Here is a 13,987-nt window from a genome sequence, read left to right on the forward strand (position 1 = left end):
AGATCAAAGCAGGGATTGCTGTACTTTACTGAGAAACAATGAGGCGCAACGTTCTCAGATGGGATGGGGATTTGAAAGATGACTAATAAAATAATCTCCTTTTTCTCACCTTTGCTCAGCAGGTGATGCCAAGCAGATCTGTGTCAGGAGATGAAAATCACACCTCTGTGGACACGTTTGTCCTCCTGGGGCTCCTGGACCAAACAGAACTGCAGCTCATCCTTTTTCCAGTCTTCTTAGGGACCTACCTCATGACTCTGATTTGGAACCTGGCCCTCATAATCCTCATCAGGATGGACTATCACCTACAAACACCCATGTACTTTTTTCTCAGTTTCTTGTCACTTATAGATATCTGCTATTCTTCTTCCATCAGCCCAAGGATGCTTTCAGACTTCTTAAAAGCTGAGAAAACGATTTCCTTCGTTGCTTGTGCCACTCAGTATTTTGTTTTGGCTTGGATGGGTATGTCTGAGTGCTGCTTGCTGGCTGCCATGGCCTATGACAGGTATGTGGCCATCGGTAGTCCTCTGCAGTACTCAGCCATCATGGCCCCAAGCCTTTGCTGGAGGATGGTGGCTGGTGTCTGTGGGAGTGGTTTCCTTAGTAGCCTTGTTCAAACAGTTGCTTGTTTTAATCTCTACTACTGTGGACCAAATGTCATTCACCATTTCTTCTGTGACATGCCTCAGATCCTTCCCTTGTCTTGTTCTGACCCCTTCATCAGCCAGTTGGTTCTTTTCCTGGCAGCTGTTTTTGTTGGGTTTGGCTCTTTCCTTGTTATCCTCTTATCCTATGTCTTCATTGCAGTTTCTATCCTGAAAATTGCCTCGCTCAAAGGCTGTATCAAGGCCTTCAAGACGTGTGGCTCCCACCTGGCGACAGTGACCCTCTTCTATGGCACAGTCCTCTCTGTGTACCTGCACCACAGCTCTCAGCACTCCACAAAACAGGACAAGGTGCTTTCTGTGGTCTATGCCATCCTCATCCCCATGTTAAACCCTCTGATCTACAGTCTGAGGAATACAGAGATCAAGGGGGCCCTCAAGAGAATGATGAAGAAGGCAGCACATTCACCTCAGAAAGAGTAGCATCTGGGCAGGTACCATCCCCAAGAGGAAGGCAGAAGTAAGAACAAGGAGGATACCTTCTGTAGACCTTTCATATTAACAACTGGGAATTGTAATAACCTGGCTTCCTTGACTCCTGGTGTTACTGTGTTAGCTGTTTCCAGGTGGTCTAAGGCAATGTCATTGAAACTGAACACAGTTTTAAAAACTTGCTTCTCAGTGTCTTCTGGTTATGACAAGACCTTTGCACTCATGAGCTCAGCATCTATGGTTGTCTACACAAGGCCTAAATATTAAGCCAATCAACATGTTAGCACAGCTGGAAAGGGGGCACATAAGCCCTCACCCCTAAGGTGAGGAAATATTTAACAATTGATTACTGTCATAGGATGGAGAATTATTTTTAAAGGGGATGAACTTCGCAGTTGGATGACTGTCTACCTGTGCATATATAGTAGCACTAACTGGGCTCAGTGGATTTTTTTTAATGGAGGGCGTGAAATTGAAAGGGAAATGTGATGATGATGGGACAGTTAGGAAGGTAGATATGAGTAAAACACACTGTATGAATTGATGAAATTCTCAAATATTTAAAAAAAAGAAAAAAGCCACTGGTATTAGTAACTAGGTCCCAGATAGATAAAACCTTAACATCACAGCGGATTTTTAGAACAAAGTGTGTTTCAAGAGCTAGTACACATAGAGAGATGGCAAGAACCAGGAGTGAACACAGCTCTTTCATTTCTTCACTGGTTGTAGTGATTTTAATTTAGCAATTTTTACATTGTAGTAAGCATAAAGTTGTGTGATGCATGAAATAACTCTATGGAAATTGAAAATTAGTTGAAATAATTATTTTTATAATATTAGGCCCAAGCAGAAATGCAGAATGAGAATAAATGAATGATAAAGACAGAAGGGGAAGGGAGAGAGGGAAGGAAAAAAGGGAGTGAAGGAGAGAAATAGGGGAAGAAGAGGAAGAAGAAAAGGGGAGAAAGGGAGAGGAGAGGAGGGCAAGGGAGAGAGTGAATGGGAGAGAAGGGAAAAGAAGAGAGAAGAAGAAAGAAAGGAAAAAATTAGAAGAGGAGAGGAGACATGGTGCAGACATACAATGTTCTTAGGTTACTTCTCAAATAAATAATCCTTTCCCTCTGATTTGAAGAAGCTTCATTGAAGCAGTAAGATCAAGAGTTCAAGGTCACGTTCAGCTATGTAGTGGGTTTTAGGTCAGCCCGGGCTACATGATACCCTAAATAAATAAATAATAAGGTATGAGTGTATTTGCATGTGACATCTTTAAAAGGGAGAGAGAGAGACAATAAGGGAAATAAAGGAAGAAAATATCAAATACAGATAGATTTAAAAAATAAAACAGTGGATATGAAGGTGGGGTATGCCGAGGAGGGAATGGGAGATACAGATTAAAGAACTGAATTCAAAGTAGGAAATTGGATTGAACAAATCCTAAGATCTAATATACACCATGGGGATATGATTATAAGGAGTATATTGCATTAAAGGTTTCATTTCTGTTGCATAATTCCCTCATCTGGTTAAAGGGAAGAAGCAGTCAGCCCTGCGAAGCAGATGGAGGATCACTTCCCATGTATGTGTGAGCAAAACAAGACATCAAGGAACACATGGGGCTTATTCATGACAGAGCCACAACTTGTGATTCAAACTATGAGAGCTGAGAGTGGACGATTTGAGTTGAGTTCTGACTCTGGCACTTAGAGCTATGTGACTTGAACAGATAATCTCTCAAAGCCCAAGTGCTCTTACCTAATGTGAGACTAGGAGCAGTAACTAATTAGCATAGTGGCTCTTTAGTGGGAATTAACTTGAATTAAAAAAAAAATACTAAGCAGTAAATTACATCACAAAGATGTAGTAAACAGTCCAGTGGGGACAAAAGCAGACAAACCAGTAGGACAGAATGCAGAACCCAGAATTAAGCCCTGGCACACCCACTCATCTGGTGTGCAACAAGAGCTTCGGGAAGACATAACAATCAGCTCCTCGATACAGGGTACTGGAAAAACTGTATTTCCACATGAAAACTATGAATGTGGTCCCTTATCTTACACCACACACACACACATCCACTTGAGCATGAGATCTGACTCCAAAAGTCTCCAACAAGAAAATATATAGTAACAAGTCCAACTCCTAGACAATGATTTCTTGGAAATTTCAACAAAGTTCTTGTTCAAAAAGCAAGAGTGAAGAAATAGGATTATTTGTTATGACTGAATTTGAAGTTCCCATCCTCATTCGTTTGTTTTTTGTTTTATTTGAGACAGGGCCCCACTATGTAGACCAGGCTGGTCTGGAACTCACTATGTAGACCAGGCTGGTCTGGAACTCACTATGTAGACCAGGCTGGTCTGGAACTCACTATGTAGACCAGGCTGTGCTTGAACTCACAGAAGTTCTGCCTGTGCCTTCACCTCCCAAGGGCTGGCATTACAGGCCTGCACCACCATGCCCAGCTATGCTCATGTGTTTAAATACCTATTTCAGCTTGTGGCACTGTTTTGAAAGGTTATGGAACCTTTGGGACACAGTCCCTTGCTGGTATTGTTGGCCAATAGGTGATAGTCCTTTGAAGGTTGTATCTGGCCCCTTCTTGTCTCAGTCTAGCCTTGTATTCCAAAGCTGATAAGTCACTATGGTGTGACTTTTGACCTGTGCCCTATGACCTGTGCCCTGTGTCCTGTCCACCTGTTGCCATGCCTTCTCCACCATGATGCCTTGAAACCATCATTCAAAATAAAATTCCTTCCTTTAAGTTGTTTCTGTTGGGTATTTTATCACAGGAACAAGAACGGCAGCTAATATACATCAATATAAAAACACTTGCACAGAAAAGGAAACATCAAAATGTAAGGCTAGCTAGAGACTGAGAACAAATATTTGAAAACCACATATCTGATAATGAATTAACATCAAATTCCTGTGAATATCATAGGCAGCTCAACAGCAAGAAACATAAAACCAAATTAAAAATGAACAAAGCTTGTGATTAGACATTCACCCAAAGATAATTTTTCAATGACCAACAGGTGTATGAGAAGTTCATGAGCATCCCTAGCTTGTATGAAAATGCAAATGAAAACAGACTAAGTTATGACCTGTGTCTGTTTGAATAGCTGTGATCAAACAAAACAAGAGACCACAAGTGTGGGCAAGTGTGTAGAGAAAAGAGAATCCTCTTACAGCATTGGAGAACCGAATGTTAGTGACCCACTGTGGAAATACTATGGAGGCTCCTACAAAAACTAGCATAGAATTATCAAATGACCCAGCTATCCTCTTTGTGTGTATATGTACAGAGAAAGTGAAACCAACACCTCCAAAAGATAGCTGACCCCCATGTTCACTGCAGCATCATTCAAGAAGTCAAGATGCAGAAACAACAGAGGTGTCTTTCTGTGGATAAGTAGACATACACACACACACACACACACACACACACACACACACACACGAATTTAAACAAAAGAGATCATTGGAGAGTATTAACTGGCTGGCTTAAAACAATTAGGGTTTACCTCTGAACCTTTAGTTAAAATCAATCCCATTCAAACAATCATGATTGAGAACAGGAAAGAAATCTCTCCCTTCCCCTGTTTCTCCTCAGAAGATGGTTATGAAAGCCAGGCAACAATTACATGCTTTTGTAATTTAACTGTCAGTGTAATAAAAATCAACTATATACAGTCCTAACAAACCAGTCATTTCAATGCTTATAGAAAGGAGCTCTGGTTCCATTAACATATGCACATACATCTGTTGTCATCTTTAATAATTTCTATAAAATAAAAATTATATTAATACTCATATTAGTGAGAGGACTCAGCAGGTAAAAGTACTTTCCAACAAGGCTGGTGACCTGAGTTCAACCTATGGAGCCCATAAGCCTCTGATCTCCACAAGCATACCTGGACAAGTGCTCAGGGGCACACATCAATAAGGAGATGTAAATTATGTTGATAACGCTTTAGGCATTCCTACTATTAAAAGCTACACCAGAAATCTGGGCATTATATTGCTAAAAATATCTTACACAAACTTCTAAATATGAAAGCTTTGTAATCTATAGTAAAGATATTCACACTGTAAACAGATTGTTACCTACATTGAATGTTCATTAGGAAGTTTCAATTAGAAAAGAAAAATAAGCCAGTCGTGGTGTCTCCAATCTGTAATATAATATTCAGGAGGCTGAGGCAAGAGGATTGTTGTAAACTCAAGGGCATCCTGGTCTACATAATGAGTTCTAAGTCAGTCTGAGCCATGTAGTGAAACCCATGTCAAAGAAATAAAAGTAAAAAGGAATTAATAACTGCAATACCAAAGTAAAATATTAGATCCAGAAGAATCTTAGATGGATATTGCTAAGTAAAAACAAAAAAAATCTGAACAAACAATACACTACTAACTCTATGGTACTCCAGAAAAGGCAAAATTATGGAGACATTTAAAATATCAATGTTTTCCAGTAGTCATTCATATACCAGGGAGAGATGAACAGAGCACAGAGAATCATTTAGGACTATAAGACACTGTAGTGTTGGCTGCCTGTTATCATATACTTAACAAAACTCACACTGAACAGGACTACAAACAGAATACAAATGAAAACTAGTTATAAGTTGGGTGATAATGTTCCTGTGAGGGTTTATCAATTGCAACAAAAACACCGCTGTAATGGGGTGTTATTAAATGAGGAAGGCTTCATGTGTGTAAGGGTAGGGGGGGTGTGAGGACTCTCTTTACTTCTTGCTCAACTTTGATATGGAACTGGACTTGCTTTTACAAAATAAAGTCTATTTTTTAAAGACAAAAGAATGAAGCTTGACACTTATGGTCATGGATGTGGTTGACTAGGCTTCTGTTATTAATCCTTCTGCAAGGATTAATAACAAGGACTGTGGAGCCCTGCTGTAGGCCTCACTTGTTATTTTGTCTCAGGGAGCCTTGGCTCTGCATAGAAACCTCCTGTCTCCCAGGAGATTCCAATCTAATAGGCAATGTTCCAAGAGCTAATGGGATAGAGGATAGAATAGGTGTACAGTGAATGAGGGCTCCAGCACCTCACTGTGTAGATATGATCTTATCCCTCTGTTTCAGCTTTTAGAGAGAGAGAGAGAGAGAGAGAGAGAGAGAGAGAGAGAGAGAGATTTATATGTATGTATGTGTATGTGTATATATATATATATATATATATATATATATATATGGATCTAGTGTTTTACTTTGATATTGTAGTTACTAATTCCTGTTTACTTTTATTTCTTTGACATGGGGTTTCACTGCATAGCTCAGGCTGACTTAGAATTCATATATATATGGAGGGAGGGAGAGCGAGTGAGCTCATGGTCCTGGACCCACAGAACCTGGTCCAATTCCCTTGATTATAGGTTTCTGTCTTTCGCTGGAGTGATGTTACACTGTGGGAAAGGCTGGCTGAACACAAAATGGGGAGAAGACTGCCTGGAAACCTAGCTGTTTTGCATTACATTTTCAGCTGAAGGGTCAGTTTTCAGTCCCGCCCCACCCTGTGCATGTTCCTCCTACCTTGATTTCTAGGGCTGTTCAGTGAAAATCAGTGCACTTCTCTCTGACTTTTCCGACCCACCTGTGTTAACTACTTTTCTTGCAGCTATGACAGAATAGACAACAGAAATAATTTGCTGAAGGAACGATTTGTTTTAGTGAATAAACCATTACGGTAGAGATAGCAAGATGGCAGGTGGCTCTCATACAGGGCAGTGGGAGATTGCCTGAGGGGAGGAGAAGCAGGCTACAATGATATTCCCTTCCCTCAGCTATCTCCACCTTCTGAAGATGGCAGACCCTCTTAAAACAGCGCCATCTGCTGGGAAACAAGAGTTTAATCACGTGGACTATTAGGGACATTCCACATTCAAACCACTTTTTTTTTTTCATTTTACATACCAACCACAGATACCCTCTCATCCCTCCTCCCGCTTCCCAAACCCCCCCCACACACATTCCACCCCCCCCACACACCGACCCACCCCTCATCTCCTCCTCCAGCAGGGTAAGTTCTCCCATAGAGGGAGAGTTAAACCTGGTACATTCAGTTGAGGGAGGACCAAGCCCCACTCTGCTTTATCAAGGGTGAGCAAGATGTCCAACCATAAGTAATGGGATCCAGAAAGTCAGCTCATTCACTAGGGATAGATCCCGGTCACACTGCCGGGGGCCCCTCAAACAGACCCAGCTACACAACTGTCTCCCGTATGCAGAGGATCTAGTCTTGTCCCATGCAGGTTCCACAGATGTCAGCATAAGTTCATGAGTTCCTTTGAGCTTGGTTCACTTGTCTCTGTAGATGTCCTCATCATAATCTTGAACCCCCTTGCTCAAATAATCCCTCTTCCCTCTCTTTGACTGGACTCCCAGAGCTGTAATCAGATTGGTGACTATCCTGTCATTATAGAGCCTTCATCCATTAACTGATGGAAGCAGATGCAGAGATCCACAATCATGCACCAGGTCAAACCACATTTTAAACATTTATATATTCAGTGTGTGTGTGTGTGTGTGTGTGTGTGTGTGTGTGTGTGTGTGTGTGTGTGTTTGGGGATACATACCACAGCCCCTATGTGAAGATCAGAAGACAGCTTACAGGAATTTATTCTCTCCTTCCACCAGGTGGATCCTGGAGTTTTAAACTCAAGTCATGTGACTTGGCTGCAAGCTCCTTTATCTTCTAAGCCCACTGGCCCACATACAGTGGTTTTACTTAACAACAAAAACAAATTTTAGTATCATTTGTAGGTGAGCTTTAGAAAAGAGTAAGAATCCTATGTGGATTCAACCCAAATGTTTAACACAAAATTAACCGTATTTTCCAATTTTTAAAGCCATTTCCTGTTTTCAGCATAAATAAATGATTAACATACTATTGTTAATGTAGTGTTTCCAAAAACTTCAGATAATGTAACTTTTAAATTATTTTAACATATTTTATTGCTAACCATTAAGTAGAGAATTTTTTTTAATTTTTATTTTTTTACTCTTGAATTAGAAGTTGTTTGTTTACATATGTCTAATCACATTTATTTCACCCTAATTTTCTATTTAATACTTCTCTCACAAAATTAACTAGCTTACACTGTTGTCTTAGCGTTTCCACCGTGAAGTGTTATTCTCGGATGGTAAATATACATAAATGCACGAACATTTACATCGTAAAAGTATCACATTTGTTCTCACTCCAAAATTATAATTAAAGCTTTAAAAAATTTAAATTGCAATCTGTTGGAGGAGACTAAGAACCTGAGGAATTCTGTGTCAAATACAGGAAGAAAAAAAATACTAAATACTTGTTCTGATACACTTCAATCAACCTGAACAAACAAGGCCTACCAATGCACAATTTTTATGAATTTCACTTTCAGAACAATTCTTTCATTAGCTCTTTAAAATTAGCATACCTAATAATGAATTTCATCATGGCACTTTTATAAACTACCCTTTTAAAATAAAAAAAAGAATTTATATGTTGTTGCAATAGAATATGTAAATTATTAAATAGTTGTGATAATCATATTTACCTAAGATCTCTACCAAAAACTTTCTTCCTATGTGAGTCATTCAGTTTAGGTTTTTTGTTGTTGATTTTGGGGTTTTTGTTGTTGTTGTTTTTGTTTGTTTAGGTAGGCCTGGAAATTTTCTAAGCATAAATAGCAGGACAACTTAAACATTATGAGTCAAATCCATAACATATATTAAGATACTAAGATTAATTCACACATTTGATGAGCGAAGCACTATTCTAGTGCCAGAACGCCGAGGTCAGTTCTCCGTGACTGAAGAAAGGTGAGAGCACTGTGAAATCATCTCCCTCCAAATGGACAGGTTGACAGCGTCACAGAAATGCTTACCAAAGAAAGGCTGCACCCCATCCTGTTCGGCATATCACCAGGAACTCTGAGGAAAACCATCTTTGGAAAATAGAGTGCAGTCACTTGCCTTTGAGTAAACAGGCCATATTCGTCAACTATCCATTGCTACAATGGGATTCCTGAGGCAGTTGACTTATAAAGACAGGTTTATTTTGCCACAGTTCTGGAAGTTGTAGTCCAAGACTGGACAGTCCCATTACTTTTCTCTGTGACGAGATCACTGGTGGCAATGGTGGGGAGCACGTTGGGGTAAACCTCTCACCTCCGGAGCCAGGTAATGGCCTCAGACCTTAGCACAACTGACTTCATTGATGGAAGTACCATTCAGACCATAAAATCCAGCACGTAGGCAGGACCACCTGACAAAACATAAACAAAGACCTACTCCATCAAAGTCTAGTTCTGGGAAAGTCTCTAAATGTGCTAATCTTGCTTTTGGGCTTCTGTAGTTCTGTTTCTAGCTTACTGTTCTTGTTAACTGATGTGTGTCAGCCCAGAATATGGGTTTTGTACTTAAGGTGTACCCTGAGAAATGCCACATTGGGATCTCAAACACCTAGTATAGTCGCCAGCTGACTAATAAAGACTTTCTGTTGGCTTAAACCCATGACCCAGCAGGCAGTCTTCTCTGGTGAACTAGAAGGAAGAGAGACTGAGACATGGGCTCCACAGGCACTTGCATAATATATGACTAGTGACCCCTGATTAGGCTCCAACCTGTCAAAGGATCTACCACCTCCCAAATGTCTCATTCTGGGAATCCGGCTGTTAAGATATGAGCTTTGGCAGGGCTCACATGGGCTCACAGAGACGGAAGTAGTAAGCAAGGGACCTGCATGGGTCTGCACCAGGTCCTCTGTGTATATGTTATGGCTGTTAGCTTGGTGTCTCTGTGGGACTCCTAACAGTGGGAGCGGGTGTATCTCTGACTTTTTTGTCTGCTCTTGGGACTCTTTTCCTCCTGTTGGCTGCCTTGTCCAGCTCAAGGCTTTTTCCTTGTCTTATTGTATCTTATTTTGTCCTCTTTGACTGTCATCTCTTGGAGGCCAGCTCTTTTCTGAAGAGGAAACAGAGAAGGAATTGGTCTGGGGGGAGGAGAGGGAAGGGAGAGCTGGGAGGAGTAGAAACTGTGGTTGGGATGTACTGTATGAGAGAAGAATCTGTTTTCAATTACACACACACACACACACACACACATACATGTAAAATTTTTAAAAAGACATGTGCTTTGGGAAGACTCCTCCAAAACACAGCACATCCAGAATGCCAAAGGAAGAAGTAGGTAATGGAGGATATGGTCATCACCTTGGCGCCATCATTCCACATTGAATCAAACACCACATGGAATGTCATAAATACGCAGTGATGATCTGTAAATGTAAGGTGGTCTTAATGAAAGCAAACCAATTAAATCAAAGTAAGCCAAAGTAAAACAGATGCATTAAGAAGGCCAAGCCGGGCGATGGTGGCGCACGCCTTTAATCCCAGCACTCGGGAGGCAGAGCCAGGCGGATCTCTATGAGTTCGAGGCCAGCCTGGGCTACAGAGTGAGTTCTAGGAAAGGCGCAAAGCTACACAGAGAAACCCTGTCTCGAAAAACCAAAAAAAAAAAAAAAAAAAAAAAAGAAGAAGAAGAAGAAGGCCAACCTGCAGAGTGACTCAGAGGAAGAGCTCATGCCTAGCATGTGAGTCAAGCCACAGAACGCTCTCAAAACCAGGATAAAGGCACTTAGCTGGCAGAAGTAGAAATCTCATGCATGTCCTTCTGTAGGAAAACCACCAAAAACAACATCTGTGACACAGAACAATAATTCCAGAGCTGCTGTGGGATGTCTTTCTGTATGCTGTGAATATATGTGGCTCCCATTGGATAAATAAATAAAGCTGTTTTATCCTATGGCAAGAAAGCTTATAGCTAGGTGGGAAATCCAAGCAGAGATAGAGAGAAGAAGGTCAGAATCAAGAGAGATGCCAGGCTGCCACCAAAGGATCAACAAGATGCCAGCAGACCAATAATGCCACAGCTACATGGCAACATATAGATTAACAGGAATGGGTTAATTTAAGATGAAAGAGCTGGCTAGCAAGAAGCGAAAGCCATAGGCCACACAGTTTGTAATTAATATAAGCCTCTGAGTAATTATTTTATAAGCGGCTGTGGGACTGCCAGTGGGAGAGATTTGTCTGGACCTCAGAGTCTGGTAGGACTGTAGAAACTTGCGGCTACACAGAGCCTCCCAAGATGTAAATCCACCACCCCCAAAACTGTTAAATGCAGAAAGAGCACAGGCCTTGTCATGTAGCAGGAACTAGAAGGGAAATAGGTGGCAGGCTCAAAAACAACACGTCCAGCTGTCAGTGGCATCTGTCACAGGATACATGAGGTGACAGGAGAGCAGGCCAGCGGTGCAGGGCTTCTCAGGAGCCACATCTTCTTGGTTAGGCTCACAACACTCTCCCAACAGCAGCTCAGCCCAGAGGGAGTCTCACTGATGATTGCACTGCAGGCTGAGGGTCAAGGTCAGGGGTCAGATGTGCCCTGCAAGCCACTTCCTCAGCTCAGATATCAGAAATGAATTGGGAGTCAGTGTATGGCTTTCTTTTTTTCTGCATCATGTGGATCAAGTTTTCTTCTTAAAGATTTCATAAAGTAAAAAGCATCCAGATTGCTTATTTGTAAGACAGAAGTTTATTAGAACAAACTCGACTCTGCCATATAATACCAAACCATACTTTATGCAAGCTGATTTTCCTCTGTGTGCAGGCACTGAAGCAAAGTCCAACCTCATAGTTTTATTTCAGAACTTGGCTGCATTTTTGCTTCTAGAATGTGGTCCATAAAAGTCTGTGGTCTGCCTGTCTTCCAGTTAGACAATGCCAGCCAGCCATCTGGCCTGGCAGCTCTGAAGAGAGATGCTTCCACAGCCAGCTTGTAAAGGTTCCAAGCCATGATTGTGAGTGACTGCTGTGGCTATTCCTGTGCTTGTGGGAAGAGGGGGCCAGCAAGGCAGCCATGCTGCATACGAGCCTTGCCAGCATTGGAAGGAGGACAGAAGAGGTGAAGCTCTGATATAAACAGTTGGTTCATGTCTGCAAAGATGGGACCGCAGGAGCTCAGGGAGGTTGTGCATAGATCATGAACAAGGGTGTAGAGAGCATTGATGTGCAAGCAGGAGGGCTCCCCCTGCTCAGTTTTACATCAGGGGGATCCAAATCAGCTGTATGAAGACAGATCAGTAAAGCACAAATGATTACTCCTTTGTGTGAGTGATCACAGAAGAGGTGAGCACTACATTTGTCCAAATTTTTGTAATTAAAAAGTGTGTGTGTGTGTGTGTGTGTGTGTGTGTGTGTGTGTGTGTGTGTGTGTGTGTGTGTGTGTATGCTAAGTGAAAGTGTGCATGTGGAGGGCAAAGGACAACTTTTAGTAGTCAATTCTCTAATTCTACCCACATAGGACTCAAGTAACCAGATTTTGCAGTAAGTCCCTTTTTGTGCTGAGCTATGTCATAGGCCCATTTGTTCACTTTTAAGACTAAAGATAGAAAACGATTGGTCTTGGAATGGGGATTAAACATCTCACGAAAGCCTGTGCAGTACAGTACATGCTTGCAGATGTGTTCAGCCTTTTGACATAGCAGTTTGACATGGTCATCTATAAGGTTCACACTGGAGAAACAAGCACTCAAGTTACAAAAACTAATAGCAAAGAAATAAACATAGTATTTTGAGTAACTATAATGATTTTCTATTGGACCACATTCATAACTATCCTCAGTCTCCCGGAAAGCATGGATTGGCCACATCCGATCAATTTGTGTAATTATCTATAGTTATAAAGAATTAAGGGTAATTGGTAAATCATAGGAACAGTAACCAGGTGTCTATCAAATTCTACATATCAAACCATGAACTGGCTTAAAATAGATAAAATGCATATCAGAGACACTGTAGAGAGAAAAGTTTCTTTAACCAAACAGAGGGGAAATGCCCATTCACCAACCTATAAATAATACATTGATATCAAGGAGGATGGATATTTGGGGACAGACAAAAGGGAATACTTGTAGAGAGAAGCAGGCAAGTGGCATGTCCTAGAACCTCAACCTTCCCTAGCCCTCTATCTGGTCCCGACAGGCCCCGACATATATTTTCTACTTAGCTTTGATTTCTTTCTCTCCAAATAGCCTCATCTGTAATTTGTCTGTCTGCGTGTTTCCCTCAACAGATGGAGAGTTGTAGCCCTGGTCCAAGTGCAAATTTCTGCAGTTTTGTTCTCTGCTGGCAGCTAAAATAGGCATTGAGGCTCATGCAAACATCTATTCTGAACTTGATTAGCTCAAGTCCATCTGGGAAAGATTTGGGGAGGTTGAAAAAAATGAGAGACACACCCTGGACTGCAGTGGTTTTTCTGAAGTGAATTCTATATTCCACTCACAGGCCCTCTTTAGAGGAGAGACTTGTGACTTGTCCTATTTCAGACAGCTTTAAAATACTTCTTCTGGAGTCCAAAACATTCTCATGTGAGTCTGTTTACTTGCCCACTAATAAACATAGTAGTCTGGGAAGTGTGACCTAACAAATGCTTTTCAGCTTTTGCTTCTCTCCAGTTTTGCACTGCAATGAATATTTATTAATAAGTCTCTTTGATAACTGAGCATAAAAGTGCTTTCTGTATTCTCATTGCAAAGAGATAGCTTTCATTGCTGATAAATATATGCTTGACCAAACAACAGAGGTTTTTGATAAAGATTTTAAATTTAGAATCTTTGTTTACCAGGAAAAAAGCCTACTGATGATTGATAGAGCGGCAGGAGCTGTTCCATGCAACCCCAAACCATGAGGTATTTTTTTTTTACTGATAATCAGTTTGTGGCTGTGTTATTTCAATGACTTCTGGCATTAGGAGAATTTCAGGATAATTTCCATCTTGAAAGTTGGCAAGTCAAACAGTTTGCTCAGCAAACTGGAGTG

General features: G+C 41.1%; 1 protein-coding gene across 1 annotated transcript; it reads left to right on the forward strand.

The window, feature by feature from the left end:
• The first annotated feature begins 110 nt into the window (after positions 1–110).
• Positions 111–1,187, forward strand: LOC128094183 (olfactory receptor 5A1-like). The gene has a single exon (XM_052712346.1). The coding sequence runs from the start codon at positions 126–128 to the stop codon at positions 1,089–1,091; it is 966 nt and encodes a 321-aa protein (XP_052568306.1). The 5' UTR covers positions 111–125; the 3' UTR covers positions 1,092–1,187.
• Positions 1,188–13,987: the final 12,800 nt, after the last annotated feature.

Source organism: Peromyscus californicus, unplaced genomic scaffold (genome assembly GCF_007827085.1).
Source record: "Peromyscus californicus insignis strain IS unplaced genomic scaffold, ASM782708v3 Scaffold_4__1_contigs__length_199733344, whole genome shotgun sequence".
Lineage (NCBI taxonomy): Eukaryota > Metazoa > Chordata > Mammalia > Rodentia > Cricetidae > Peromyscus > Peromyscus californicus.

Coding starts and splice junctions, on each gene's coding strand:
- LOC128094183 (XM_052712346.1), top strand. CDS start 126: ATGCCAAGCAGATCTGTGTCAGGAGATGAAAATCACACCTCTGTGGAC.